Here is a 15,211-nt window from a genome sequence, read left to right as displayed (position 1 = left end):
GACCCACAACAACAAAAAATTAAATTGTCTGAGATTTATATGCTGAATGGAAAAAAAAAAGTCTGCCCTGACTCCTCATAGGATTGCTCAGAAACAGAAATGGAATAGAGATGATGAGCCCTATCACATATTAAAGCATACACAAAGCCACTATCATTAATATACATAGAGCACTGGCAGAGCATTCAAATTAAATAGGCAGATTTTTTTTTATAATCCAGTTTAACTATATGTGAAAGGTAATGCAACAACTTTTGACCAATTTGGAAAAAATATAATAAAATTTATACCTCACTTCTTAAACCAAAATGAATTAAGATGAAGTAAAGCTTTAAAATAAAACATTGAAATTATGAGGACTAGCGAAAAAAAGGTTAAAATTTTCCCTGTAATATTAAATAGGAGAGAGCTTTACTAAGCCAAGCCACTTAAACATTTTACAATGGGCATGTATAACTTTAATAAGAAGCTAATTAAAAACGGCATAAAACATTTCTAAGTTATTCTCATTCCTATATTTTATACTTATTTAACACCATTAGCATTTCCTTGATGTTGCTAATTTGAAGATGATTGCTAATTATAGTATAAAACATGGTCATTCATTAATTCATTTGACAAAAAATAATAGCTCCTACTATGTGCCAGGATCTTTTCTAGAGCTGGATATGCAGCAGTGAGTGAAACAGTAATAATTCCCTGCCCTCAAGGAGCTTACTCTGTAGTGGAAGAAGACATAGGATAAACTAGATTAATATTAGAGAGTGATCAGTGTCTATGGAAAAATACAACAAAGGGAAAGAAGATGGGTGTGCTGAAACAGGGATGGAGGGGGTTATTAAGAGGCTGACATTTTAAATAGTCGGAGAGGCCTCACTAAAAAGTTAGTTTTTTGAACAAATATTTGAAGGATCAAGAGATGGTGATATGTAGGGGGAAATATATTTCAGGCAGAGGGAACAGGAAGGGCAGGGGTACTGAGGCAGCTGTGTAACTGGTATATTCAAGAAACTGCAAGGAAACTATTGTGGATGGAACAGAACGAGGGAGGGAGAAAGTACTAAGTTATACATATAAAGAAGAAATGGCAGCTAGATTACATAGTGCCTTATAGGAGCTTAAAAACTTCAGCTTAACACTAAGATGAGCCACCTGAGGATCTGAAGTGATCAATGTCATCATCTGGCTGAGTTTTAAAGGGAACTTCTGGGCTCCTCAATTGGAGGAGGGTGGTTTAAAAAAAACAAACTAAAGACAGATGACAGTTATAACAACAGGAGGAAAACGATGAGATAACAGAAAAGTGTAGAATTGCTTTCCTTCATTCATCAAATATTTATTGAGTACATTGTTAGGTGCTGTTAGGATGAAAAAAATGACTTGGACACAGATTCTGCCCTCACAGGGAATTTACTTCAGGAGGTAAAACATGGGTAGACATAACTCTAATACATGGTAGAAAACAATGAACAAAAATAAGTTTCCATCTTGGTTGAGAAAGAGAATTAGGGGAATCATCTTGAAGCAGTTGGCCTTTTAAATGGCTGCAAAAATATAAGCTCCTTGATGGCATGCATTTAGCCTCTTCCTTACTGCTAGATTTCCAGCACCTAAAAGAGTGTATGGCACAGTCAGTGATCATTTGTTACCTAATGACTGAAGGGATTTGTGTTTGCAGATATGTAGGGAGAAGGGCATTGAAGCAAAGGGAACAACACAAGCAAAATCAAAGCAATGAAGAGTTACAGTTTAATTTGGTGGAAGCAAATGAGAATAGTGGGAGATGAAATTAAATCCATAGAATAGGGTTAGATCACAGAAGGCCTTGCTGGTCTTGTGGAGGTTCCATGATTTTTTGCTATAAGAACCAGTGATCTCTAAAAGCTTTCAGCAATAATAAGAGAACTTTGTACTGGAAGGATAAGTGTAATAGTACTGATAGTTGATTGAGGCAATCAACTGATTGGTGAATGGAGTCTAGAGACCAGTTTAGATGATACCGCCAAAACCTAGACAAAAGGTAATGAGGGTCTCAATGAGGTTATTGTCACTTGGTCCCTTCGTCATTAGCACTTCCACTGTCCTAAGTAGGTATTTGTAAGCCTTACCATGGGTGTGCATTTACTTGTACTGTAATTATTTTACTTGTGCCTCTTCTTTTCTTTTCTAGCAATATTTAACTCTCACGGTGGACACTTCGAATAAACCCCAAATTTCTGTTCTTCCTTTTGCTACAGTAATGCAATGCCTCAAGTTCTAGCTGAACACAGAGCTACCCGTCAGAGGCTACATTTCCCAGCCTCTCCTGTAAGTGGCTGTTGCCATAAGCCTAGGTTTGGCAATGGATTTGAGCAAAAGTGATGAGTGCAGCTTCTGGAACATGCTGCTTGCTCTCCATTTCTTCCTACTTTTTCTTGCAGGTTGCTCCTTACTCATTTTTCTCTCCTCGTGCATGAAGTAGGTGTTGGAGATTATGCTCTTTCGGAATGATATAACTCTTAGCCCTTTTCCTGAAGGAACAGGTATAGGGGTCTAGAGTTGCTGCAAGGGTCAGTCTTTCATAGGCTTTTGCAAAAAGGGAAAATATAGGCCTATGACTAAACTCTGGCCAGTGGGATGTGAATGAAAGTGGGGTGCTGTGTCTGGGTCATGCTCATAAAAGGAAGCACTCTGTTTCTTATTTCCTCCATCCTGAGAGTAGGGATTTGACCCTGGTGATGGTGAGCTCACCTGGACTCAGGGCATCATCCTGCAGGATGCAAAACAAGAATATACAAGGCTCCTAAGTCCCTGGACCTATCTCATGGGGAAGTAGTGCCCAGTCTCCATGAATTGCCTACAAACTTGGACTCTGAGAGAACTTCCATCTTAGTTAAACTATTGTTATTTGGTCACCGTTACAGCAGCCAAATCAATATCTTAATATATAATTTATAAATACTGACCGTTGCTCCTATGTGTTGAATGAATTAGTAAGCATAAAAGTTTCTATATAAATAAAGTAATATTAAAGAATTATTTCTCCCATTCCCATAAACTTTGAGCATAAAACATCTATAGTCTACTGAAAAGGAAAGATGTAGTATAAAGCTTCAGCTGAAGTCAGCATCTCATTCATCATAACCTTGGGCCCATAACCTAACTTGCTTTATGATAAGGTAGGTTAGCACAGAAAGCAAGTACCATCTGTTGAGAAGAAGCCAATACAACACTGGGTTACTGGTTTCTGGTTATAGGTTCTATCAGACCACAAACAAGGCCTTTAAAGGGAAAATAAACTAGGAAATCTTCAAATTCTGCATCTCCTATCATTCTTTTGAGTCAAGCATTATAATAATATGAATTTGATTATTATTCTCTGATTGCAGGACTTTTCTCATTGCTTGTTTCTATACAGAATGCAACAACAATTTCACATAGGTAAAGTAAAGGAACTACTTACAGTTGAAGAACACTTGACATAGGGATTTAAAAAAAAAAACTAGCTACTTACATTTATCATTATTTTGTAAATAATTTTGCATTCACATACATAGATTATGACTGTTTAAGGATTTCGGCTTGCACAGCCCACCAGATCATATCTGTCTATGATCAAGCTTGTATACTTATATTACTAAAGCACCCTCAGTGAAACATTGGGAGTCTCCATATACCTCCTTAGGATATAGTTCTACAAGTCTTTTGGGGAAGTGCAATGGAATGGTGACTTATTTAATTAGTGAGTGTTGGAAAGAGGAACTGATGGCAAGCCCTAACACTAGAAAAGTGGTTTGAGGGTTGGCTTTTGGAACAAGGAGTTGCAATTAAGAAAAGCTGGACAGGGCTTCCTTGGTGGCGCAGTGGTTGAGTGTCCGCCTGCCGATGCAGGGGACACGGGCTCGTGCTCCATTCCGGGAGGATCCCACGTGCCGCGGAGCGGCAGGGCCCGTGAGCCATGGCCGCTGGGCCTGCGTGTCCGGAGCCTGTGCTTTGCAGCGGGAGAGGCCACAACAGTGAGAGGCCCGCGTGCCGCAAAAAAAAAAAAAAAGAAAGAAAAGCTGGACAATCCCACTACTGGGCACATACCCTGAGAAAACCATAATTCAAAAAGAGTCATGTACCACAATGTTCATTACAGCTCTATTTACAATAGCCAGGACATGGAAGCAACCTAAATGTCCATTGACAGATGAATGGATAAAGAAGATGTGGCACATATATACAATGGAATATTACTCAGCCATAAAAAGAAATGAAATTGAGTTATCTGTAGTCAGGTGGATGGACATAGAGACTGTCACACAGAGTGAAGTAAGTCAGAAAGAGAAAAACAAATACCGTATGCTAATGCATATATATGGAATCTAAAAAAAAACAAAAAACAAAAATGGTTCTGAAGAACCTAGGGGTGGGACAGGAATAAAGACACAGATATAGAGAATGGACTTGAGGACATGGGGGGGGAAGGGTAAGCTGGGACGAAATGAGAGAGTGGCATGGACATATATACATGTGAGAAGCAGCCGCATAGCATAGGGAGATCAGCTCGATGCTTTGTGACCACCTAGAGGGGTGGGATAGGGAGGGTGGGAGGGAGGGAGACACAAGAGAGAAGAGATATGGGAACATATGTATATGTATAACTGATTCACTTTGTTATAAAGCAGAAACTAACACACCATTGTAAAGCAATTATACTCCAGTAAAGATGTTAAAAAAAAAAAAAAAGAAAAGAAAAGCTGGAGATTGGCATGTTATTTTCTGAATAGAAATAAACCTTAGGAAAGAGGCGTGTTTTGACCATGTAATGCTGAAAGGTCTACACTGTCGTGGGCAGAAATGTTGAAATGTTAATATTGGATACGAAAAGGAAGGGTTTTATTTCCTGTACCACTGAAGTTAGTTTGTATAAACAGTCTCTCTCTTTTATCAAGACTTGACCATTGCTGTTAGTGGTGGCTCTCCTTGGAGTTTTAAGGACTGAGACTTTGTTTTGCTGATCCCAAATCCCCAGAACTATGCCGAGCAAGTTCTCAGATTTAAAAAAACAAACAAAAAACAATCAAACAAAAAAACTATTGTTGACTGAATGAATGAATGGATGGATGAATAATGTTCGCATCTAACAATTATGATTTCCACTAAATGAAGTGAAAGAATGACTCATCCTCTTTTGAGGATCCCAAAGGAGACATAAATATTACACTAAGGGATTTTCCTTAAGTATATGGAAACAAAAAGATAATTTATCTCAAATAAGTTGTTTATAATGAAGGCTGCTTCATAATCGATTTTTTTGTTTGAGTCTTGTAAGCATATTTGTTACATTTGTCAGTACTGAAATACCTGATTTTCCAGAATTATGACTTTAGGTGCAAAGCTATGTTTTTTAAAAAGAAAACGTGATTATAAATATAGGTTTAGAAAAAAAAGAATCTGACCAATTTTTTACATGTCTTTGAAGAAATATAACATTGAAAAAAATCACTAAAATTATAATCATATATACTGTTTAGAAGAAAAAAAGAAATAATTAGCTTGAATGTTATGGTATTCTGTGTTGCTGATAAATGAGTCATATTGACTCCCATGACCACATATTCACATGAAATACATGCAAAAGGGCTGCAGTTACAACAAGCAGAAAGTTTTAGTCTACTTCTAAGAATTTTAACTATTGCAATTCAACTGACACACATTCTGATAACCAGAATTTCATTTTGTGTAGCAACATGGGAATCTGGCCTCAGCGTCTAAAGGTGATCTGTTTCATTCCTGTATTTTAAGGATGTGGTTTAGGAATAAAGTATTAGGTTTGCAACATTTATGTAAAACGAATAATGTGACACTGGAAAGCAATGCTCTTCATTTAACATAATGAGTTGCTCTACAATAAGTCAGATCCTCCCAGAGTGTAAATTATACAAATTTGAAAGCTGCATTTATTATTGAATATCTCATTCACAGACAAGTTCTTACTCAGTAGTAAAACCTGGTGTAGTATACCAAATTAAAAGTTTTTTTTTTTAAACTATCATGCATGTACCCAAACCATTTGTGCGCAGTTTAAAACTTTTCCTCCTAAGGAAACTATTGAGAATATTGAGAATAGTTGATTTTTACTACCACCAAACAGTAGAAATGAAATATGAATTGTATTAATAGGCAGAAATACTTGAACAGAAGCTTGGATTGTTTAAAATTAATAGTTTAAAAGATCTATCTGGAAATAGACTTCTTATTAAGTTGCCTTTTAGTACTCTAACATGCGATTTTGTGAGAGTGTTGTTAGAAGAAATGCTAGGATATTCTAAAAATTTCTAGGTTGGTTGATGAAATTTCTTACTGTTAATTAATGAGTTTATGTTCCCAGCTGTACATCAGCACATGTTAAATTTTGCAAGAGAGTTTATGATTTCTAAGAACTCTCCTTCTATAAGGCCTTTTGCTGAGTGAGACAGTTTAGGAATCAATAAGTAAAGGGGATCTTTCTTCTTTGTGTAAATAGCTTAAGAGTAAATTTAGGTGGTCTAGAAACCGTGAGTTATTAGGAAGGTGCTTAGAAACAGGCACAGTACGTCAGCTGCCCGAGATCCCTTCTAGCAGCCTAGCCTGGACCTCCACACTCTGTTGGGCACCGTCTGTTACTGGCCGAGTAATTGCCATTTTTGGCAAAGACCACCCTAGATATGGGCTCAGAATCCATCCTAGGGCTAGCCATCCTCTACAACCTGGTGTCCCCTGATTCGGAGCGAGTACATTCAATTCAGGAAGATCACTTACGACTGAGTTTTTCATCATGGCTTTGACTGTGAAGCCCTCAGAAACCAGGGAGTGAGGCTGGTGCACCGGGAGCGGCAGCTTGGTCCTCTTCGGCATCTTGTCTGGGCATTTGTTTAAGCTCAGGGTCTCTTTTTCTGCCACCATCTTCCTAGAAAATGTCTTGTTCTCATAAAACGTGTAGTAAAAGAATCAGTGAGTTTTACGGATGTGAGAAGGAGGTCGGGAAAAAATGTAAAAAGGCGCGTTACTGGTAGAATTTCACGCCCTCGTAGTGCCCAAGTTGATCCAGATGTTTGGCAGCTCCCAGGTGAAGGGAGTTGAGGGGAGGGGAGGGGCGGGAAGAGGGCAGGACAGAGGCTAGAGCCGCAACAAGCTTCCAAAGGTAACCCTCCCGGTTGCTAAGCGACACGTCAACACTGCGGCCGAATGACCCTGCCTCTCGGTGACGGACGTTTCCTAGGCCTCAAGCCGGAAGGGCGGCGGGCGGCGGGCCGCGGGCGGCAGCGACCGACCTGCGGAGAGACTACGCATTAAAACTACGACTCCCAGAAGGCCTCGGGCTAAGCCCCCTTTGCGCATGCGCGCCCCCACGGGCGGGCGCAGGGGAAAGGCTTCCTGCACGATTTAACCCGGGAGTGTCGCTCGTGTGAGGCGCAGGCGGCTACCGGCGTGCGTGTAGGCCCTTGCTCGCCCGGCAGCCTCCAACTGCCCAGTGGCCATGATAGGTACGTGGGTACCTGACAGGTACAGCCTCTCTGCGCCGCCTCGCGCCCAGCTGTTGCGCCGCGCCGGGCCTCGGCTGACAGGGACGCCGGGGTGCTGCCCGTGTCCGCTGTCCGTGGCAGGGTGTCGGTGTCCGCGCCATCCTCAGCCTGCGCCGCCGGCTCCCCGGTGCCCGCCGTGGCCCTGGAGAATAAGTGTGTGTGTGTCCTAAGCCCCCACCCGGTCCTCGTTTGACGGGCTTCCCCCTGGAGCCAACTTCGCGAGGGACCCTGGCGTGCGCCTCGGCGCTGCCCGAGGCGAAGGCTGCGTCCCGCGGGCTGTCAGCGAGCGCACCGACCGCCGGACCTCTAGGGGCTGTGGGAAGGCCCCGCCTTCCGCCCCGGTTTCCGTCCCTCAGGGCGCTTGGGAGGCGGTCTTGCCGCTTAGGACGCGGTCTTGCCGCTTAGGAAAGATTGGGACCCACTCTCCGGAGAACTCTTTAAGGGAAACGCTCGCGAAGCGCTAAGCTCTAATGGACAGTGCCTAGGGACGATGGTTGAGGTCAAAACAAATTCCTGCAGATGGATTTAAACTTCTTGCTCCCTTGGGTTTTGTCTTCTAAATCTCTCCCTAGAGGTCTGAGTTGAAAGAATAATTGAGTCAGTTATAACAGGGATCAAAACTTTCGCATAGTGAACTAACGATTCATTTTGCAAAAACAAAACAAAACAAAAAAACCACTTTTTTTATACACAGAAGGCCCTAGGTGCATTTATGTGAATAAAGCTTTGGAAGTGGCTGTTAGAGTTGCTTATAAACCCTGTAATATGTAAGATTAGAAAAGTTCCTGTCTTCCAGGATTGTTAAGCCAAAAGTTATTTTAAGGGTTATCTCTGAAAATTAATGGAAACGCACAGTGTGATTACAAAACATTGATGTTTGGGGAGATTATTATGACAGATTTCCTGTAGACCATGTATTGGTTTGGTGAGTTTATTTGGGGATTATTCTTGAATGGGCACCACTTACAAAACCCAAGTACATCTGAAGTCAGATGTCGTCTATCCGAGAAGATAGAAGGTGATTTTTAAAAATATATAAGTTTGTATGCACTGATAAACTTACATCTTTTATTTATTAAACGAATGTTAAAGTGTAAAACGTTTTATCCGTCACTAGGAGAATCATGCCAGCTAACTGACACTGTGTTTGCAACAATGATAAAACCTAAGGATGTTGTCCAATTTTTCTTACCTTTCTAGCATGGTATGATTGTTGGTGAAGCTATATACAGGCAAGAATTTAAGATCTAAAAGTCATCACTTAATTCTAAATTGTTATCTAATAGACGATTATATAGATAACTTTGTTAGAATGAACTATGTTTATGCAGTTTAGTTTGTTTGGGATTTAGGAACACAGGAAGGAAGCGTATTATCTTTAGATTTGATGATTAGACATTTATTAATAACTGGTAGTGATGTGGAGAATGTAAGGTGGATTTTTAAAAGTGTTCTTTCTCATACTCCAGCTATTGTTTGACACAGTGCAAATAAGTGTATTACAACATAAATAAATCCATGCTCCCTCCCAGGAAAATACCTTACTTGTTAAAACCATGTGGACAATGTACAATAAATTATACAGCTAGTCAACTACTTGCATTGCCTAATTTGGCCAATGGGTACATTTTAATAAAAATCTTAATTGCCAATTTTGGAGTTGGTTCAGTTGATAATGCCAAAGGTAAGTGAAAGTGGGAGCAATTGAAGGAAAATCTTGGAGTGATATTTCCCGTTTCTGACTAAACTTTGGAGCCAGGAAAGGCCTTATTTATAGTCTATATCCAGTGATATACTGGAGATTAAAATATACATTAATATATATCTGGGGATTATTTTATTTTTGTTAAAGACGTGTGCTGCTCAGAACTTGCCCCTTTTGTGCCTATGCTGTCTTTAATTGCTACACATTCTTTAAAGCTAACAGTACTCTTCTACTTTATGTAAATCTCAGCTCACTTTTAAGGAAAAACAAAAATTGCATTTCTTGGTAGAATAGGAGTAAGGGGGATTGACTGTTGCCTCACTACCAGTAAAATTACCTTTTTTTGCTTTCTCAAAATTCAGGATTCTTTCTTGGCACAGAGACAGTTTCAAAAGTACTTACATTTTCCAGTTAGATTATGATTAATATGTTAAATGCCCTGACTCAGACAGCTATAGAAATATAATTTAAGTGGGTGAAAAATTATGACGTTTTGAGAAATATGGAGAGGATGTTAAGATAATATAAAGCATAATAAAAACTTAAGAGAATTCAACTTAGAAAAATGTAATTTTTGGTACCTCTCTTAAAATTATATTTCACCCTTTTTTAAAATTACCATTTTTGTGTGTTTAAAATTGAATTTTAATAGTAATATTTGTGGTATATTCTATATGTATGTTGTATAGAACTGGATTTAGGTATTTAAGTAGTATCAGATGTTAAAGTGCATGGATATATATATATAACCATGTTGCCAATTTTGAAATTCAAACCCAATGTCTTAAAAATGATTTTTGAGTGATTTAAAAAATAATTAGAACATAATCTCTTCTGTATCTTGTTCAACTTAACATCTCTTAGAAGGCTTACAAACCTGCATGTACAGATCCACCCTACAGTGATTCCTGTCTAGTATTTAGTGGCTGTACATAACTTATGCAGGTACTCTCCAATAAATGAGCATACAGTAAGTTTACAGACAGTTGCTGTCATCAGGAAGGTTTGTGTCCATATCATTTCATTTGCATATGTAAGCCTATATGTAAAGTAAAAATATTATTACAGTTTCTAAGTGGATTTTCTAGCTAAAGGGTTTGTAGACTTTGAATTTTGCTAGGGATTTCCAAATTGTTTAAAATAAATTACGCTGTTTTACATTTCTGTCTGCCATAACAAGGTAGCAAAGAGCTGTCCTACTCCTCTGAGCTGAAAAATTACAAAAAGACATCCTTCCCAGAACTGACCCAGCATTCAACAGCAAAGCACCTACTGGGTTTCCCCTCTCTCTCCAAAGACATTGCCTTCGAACAGTGCACAAGGTGCACAACTGTCCTTAATGGCCCTGCCCCCCTTCAACAATGTTTATAAGAGTGTCCACGTTCCCTCTGTGTACCATAAAATTTTTTATTTTTGTCTTTCTGATAGATGAAGAACAGTATATTTTAATTTTTTAAATGAATCTTATGAAGAAAAAACCTTCACAACCTTCACTTCTCATTTTATAATGCTTTATTTTCATGAAAGCTGATTCAGTAATTGAGTATCTACTGTGTGCCCAGTACTGTTCCAGGTGCCAGGGATACATAAGTTAAAAAAAACAAAAAACAGAAAAAAACACCCCGCCGTCATGAATGTACAGTCTCACTGTACTGTTTGCCCACAAATCTGCATATTTGTTTTAAAGCTTGTATGCAGTGAATTTTAAAGTCTCAAAATTTATATTTTAGTTAAATATACTGTCTACTGCTACTTGCTCTGCCATTTCAGTAATTTTAGATGAGAAGTGACCCTGCATCTAAGTACCCAAGGTAGGCTCTGAAAGCTGTTTATAATGAGGTACAATTGTGTCACAAAAGAAGTTCTAAGCTTTTGCATAGATTTCATGTAATTATGTACAGTTCTTCTTTGGGTCCAAAGGCTCTAGAATGATGACTCTATGTCCTTTTCAACTTTGGAACTATTTCTAAGGATTTTTTTGAAGTCTACATTTTTTTGAAACCTCATGGCTTCATTGCTTGAAAATGATACAATGAAAGTACTTTGTATTAAGATATGCAAATCCATTTCTACCTCCAAAGCTTCTTTGAAAAATTCAGAAAAGAAGGTTCTTCTTACTTGGTAATGTTTCATATTCATGAAAGCAGTTTCAATGCAGAATACTTTATTCTGTTAGCTTTTAGTTTCTTGATCAGTGGAAATTGTTTCTTACCTGCTGTTTCTTCAGCCTTTAATTGTGGCCCAGTGCTTATATAGTGTTTCTGTTTTAATTTTCATTTAATGAGCTTATTTTAAATGTTTCTTTGTAGTAATCTGAACGGTTTCTTTCTTAAATTTTTTAATATTAAAGAAAGAGATTTATGTTGCAGCTCACCTTCCTGTCTTATTTACTTATATGCTTGGTCATGTATTGAGACCATCTTAGGACATTTGTATTTTTAAGAGTGTTGATGGGTTCTTGATGATTTCTCCAGTTGACTCTTACTGTAAGACTTGAATAGGATTCCCCATAAAGGATAATTTTAGAGCCCTTAACATCAGAAGTGAGAAGAATCTCTGTGTACAGCACATAGCAACCTTCCCCATCCCTTAAACCCCCACCCCTGTCAAATTAGGGGAAAAAAGTGGTGATTAGGGAACTAATACTGGTGTTCCAATTGAAACATGTTCATTATTTATCCATGTAATTGATGAATGCACCAGTTATTCCTACTATTAAGTGTTTTTTGAACTTTCAGTGAATAAATAATATTACCTGAGATGAAGCCCTTTGCAGTTACATCGTCATTTTTAAGCTTATTCAGAGTAGATCCATTTTCCAGAACATGGAAAGACAGGAATTAGACACCTGAAATTCACTCAGTATTAACATGGAGAAATGGGACTGAGGTTTGTAATGTGTGTGTTTCAGAGGTGAACCTTTGGTTGTAGTGTCTACCTGTACTCTCCCTTTTTCCTTCCCTCATTTTCTTCTTCCCCGCACTCTTTGCTGTTGTCAGAAGCTGGACTTTTAATGTTTCATTCCTTAGCTCACAGAAGCAGCTGCTTTCTGACTAATTAAAGAGGTGAACTCTTTCCTTGCTTGCCTCTGGGGTTTCCACAGGGCTTGGTTGGTTATACAAGTGTTCCTGAGGGTCATGACTGGAATTGTGTGACTTAACAAACCAGGACCACCATGGCTTCTCCCATAGACATTCTCTTGACAGGGAGTTGTCTGCAGTAAAACTACTCGTAGGCCCAGCAAATGCATTTTGTTTTGAGGGGAATCTGGTCCTGATTACATTTTTTCCCTTGAGCCAGAGTTTTGGGGATTGAGGAAGCTTGGACTGGCTTGAGGATAGGGCAGGATTTAAGCTTACTTGTCTGGAGAAATAAAGACTTAAGAATAATAATTCATGTTCTAGGTCTTCTCTCTACCTGTGAACTATGTCTTGAAGTCCTTTCCAGCTCCCTGGTGACTCCTCAGGGAGTGAGAGGTACAGATTTAAGCACAACTGGGGCAGCATTATCTGAGTTGCTGCTTATCTGGGATGCTGATCACAAGCAGATGTAGACTGCACAAGTCGGTTGGCATCCACTAAGTCTGGATATATGTGTGACAATGTCTAAAGATGTTTTTAAATGAAGATGGCTTGAATTCATACTGTTGGATGGGAATTGTGTGTGTTTTACTGTGCAGTCAGTTTGGACATAGTTATATGATAGAAACAGAAAGGGATATATAGTGGAGGTCTGATATTTGCTTCCTACTGTTGTTCATTGAGGAACTGGTGACATGCCCAGTCAGTGGTAGGTAAGGGAATTTCTTCCTTTATTATGGTCCTCTCTAGAGTTTTCTTCTTTTTTTATTGCCTCTGTGTGTGTATGTATGTGTGTGAGTGTTTGTACGTTTCTTACTACATGCACATTTTCTTATCAAATGTATTGAATTTTTTTCCCCATCACCTTGATTTCAAGAAAGTCATCAAATTATCTTATTCATAGTTTATGTTGCTGGAGTTTCACACGGGGTCTGTATCCTCGCCTTTATACCCTGGCAATTGGGTACTGTTTAGTACTACAACGCGTTTTATAACTCTTTTTTGGGGGGGGGCGGTGAGGGGAAGCTCTAGAATTATTTGTACTTGGGTTTTAACATCTAAGGAACTTCTCTGTTGAGTCCAGTTATGGTTGTCACAATTATTCGTGTATAAATTTATTAAACATCTCTTCTGGCTACTGTACTCAATTTAATCATATTATGCCCAGTAGAATGCAAGTTATGCAGGTAAAGTTAGTCAGAGAAGGGTGGAAATGCCATTTGAGGTCTGGTTTCTGGGGTGACATGATTTCTTTTTTTTTTGTCCTCAGCAAATGTTGACAACAGGATGATTAGCATTAATGACCTAAGATTGATAAATATGTGTGAATTCTTTAATAGTTAAGAAAGATTTTTTTAAATTAATATAAGAACTTTCTTAGCATAAATGAGAACTAGATAGCTTTTTTTTTTAACATCTTTATTGGAGTATAATTGCTTTACAATGGTGTGTTAGTTTCTGATTTATTTATTTATTTATTTTTGGCTGCGTTGGGTCTGTGTTGCTGCGCGCGGGCTTTCTCTAGTTGCGGCCAGTGGGCTTCAGTAGTTTAGCACGTGGGCTCTAGAGCGCAAGCTTAGTAATTGTGACACACGGGCTTAATTGCTCCGCGGCATGTGGGATCTTCCCGGACCAGGGCTGGAACCCGTGTCCCCTGCAATGGCAGGCGGATTCTTAACCACTGTGCCACCAGGGAAGCCCCTCGTTTCTGCTTTATAATAAAGTGAATCAGCTATACATATACATATATCCCCATATCTCCTCCCTCTTGCGTCTCCCTCCCACCCTCCCTATCCCACCCCTCTAGGTGGTCACAAAGCACGGAGCTGATCTCCCTGTGCTATGCGGCTGCTTCTCACTAGCTATCTATTTTACATTTGGCAGTATATATAAGCCCATGCCACTCTCTCACTTCGTCCCAGCTTACCGTTCCCCCTCCCCGTGTCCTCAAGTGCATTCTCTACCTCTGTGTCTTTATTCCTGTCCTGCCCCTGGGTTCTTCAGAATCTTTTTTTTTTCTTTTTTACATTCCATATATATGTGTTAGCATACGGTATTCGTTCTTCTCTTTCTGACTTACTTCACTCTGTATTACAGACTCTAGGTCCATCCACCTCACTATAAATAACTCAATTTTGTTTCTTTCTATGGCTGAGTAGTATTCCACTGTATATATGTGCCACATCTTTATCCATTCATCCATTTACATTTAAGGTAGTTATCGATACGTATGTTCCTATGACCATTTTCTTAATTGTTTTGGGTTTGGGTTTTCTTGTAGGTCTTTTCCTTCTCTTGTGTTTCCTGCCTAGAGAAGTTCCTTTAGCATTTGCTGTAGAGCTGGTTTGGTGGTGCTGAATTCTCTCAGCTTTTGCTTGTCTATAAAGGTTTTAATTTCTTTGTTGAATCTGAATCAGATCCTTGCCGGATAGAGTAATCTTGGTTGTAGGTTCTTCCCTTTCATCACTTTAAATATGTCCTGCCACTCCCTCTGGCTTGCAGAGTTCCTGCTGAAAGATCAATTGTTAACCTTATGGAGAGTCCCTTGTATGTTATTTGTTGTTTTTCCCTTGCTGCTTTTAATATTTTTTCTTTGTATTTAATTTTTGATAGTTTGATTAATATGTGTCTTGGCGTTTTCCTTCTTGGATTTATCCTGTATGGGACTCTGTATGCTTCCTGGACTTGATTAACTTTTTCCTTTCCCATATTAGGGAAGCTTTCAACTATAATCTCTTCAGATATTTTCTCAATCCCTTTCTTTGTCTCTTCTTCTTCTGGGACCTCTATAATTCGAATGTTGGTGTGTTTAATGTTGTCCCAGAGGTCTCTGAGACTGTCCTCAATTGTTTTCATTCTTTTTTCTTTCTACTGCTCTGCAGTAGTTATTTCCACTA

At 39.0% G+C, this 15,211-nt stretch overlaps 2 protein-coding genes across 3 annotated transcripts in view; one reads left to right on the top strand and one right to left on the bottom strand.

The window, feature by feature from the left end:
* PACRG (parkin coregulated) overlaps window positions 1-7,949 on the bottom strand; it is a 284,755-nt gene extending 276,806 nt beyond the window's left edge. Inside the window, exons 1-2 of one of the 2 annotated variants that reach the window (XM_089921659.1) lie at window positions 7,503-7,949; window positions 6,766-7,277 (exon numbers count right to left, since the gene is read on the bottom strand). In XM_089921659.1, coding sequence (XP_089777785.1) covers window positions 6,766-6,909 — 144 coding nt within the window. In that variant the 5' untranslated portion in view covers window positions 6,910-7,277; window positions 7,503-7,949. Of the gene's footprint in view, window positions 1-6,765 lie in introns of both variants that reach the window. The other variant, XM_022562325.3, reaches the window with a different exon arrangement.
* PRKN (parkin RBR E3 ubiquitin protein ligase) overlaps window positions 7,273-15,211 on the top strand; it is a 1,255,012-nt gene continuing 1,247,073 nt past the window's right edge. Inside the window, exon 1 of the mRNA XM_022562266.2 lies at window positions 7,273-7,490. Within this exon, the coding sequence (XP_022417974.2) occupies window positions 7,484-7,490 (7 nt within the window). The 5' untranslated portion in view covers window positions 7,273-7,483. The remainder of the gene's footprint in view (window positions 7,491-15,211) is intronic.

Source organism: Delphinapterus leucas, chromosome 12 (assembly GCF_059928025.1).
Source record: "Delphinapterus leucas isolate spDelLeu-1000000601 "Yukka" chromosome 12, BTC_Dleu_Yukka2, whole genome shotgun sequence".
In the NCBI taxonomy this organism is placed as follows: Eukaryota; Metazoa; Chordata; class Mammalia; order Artiodactyla; family Monodontidae; genus Delphinapterus; species Delphinapterus leucas.
The sequence above is the reverse complement of the archived record's forward strand: the minus strand, read 5'-3'. Positions and strand labels throughout refer to the sequence as shown.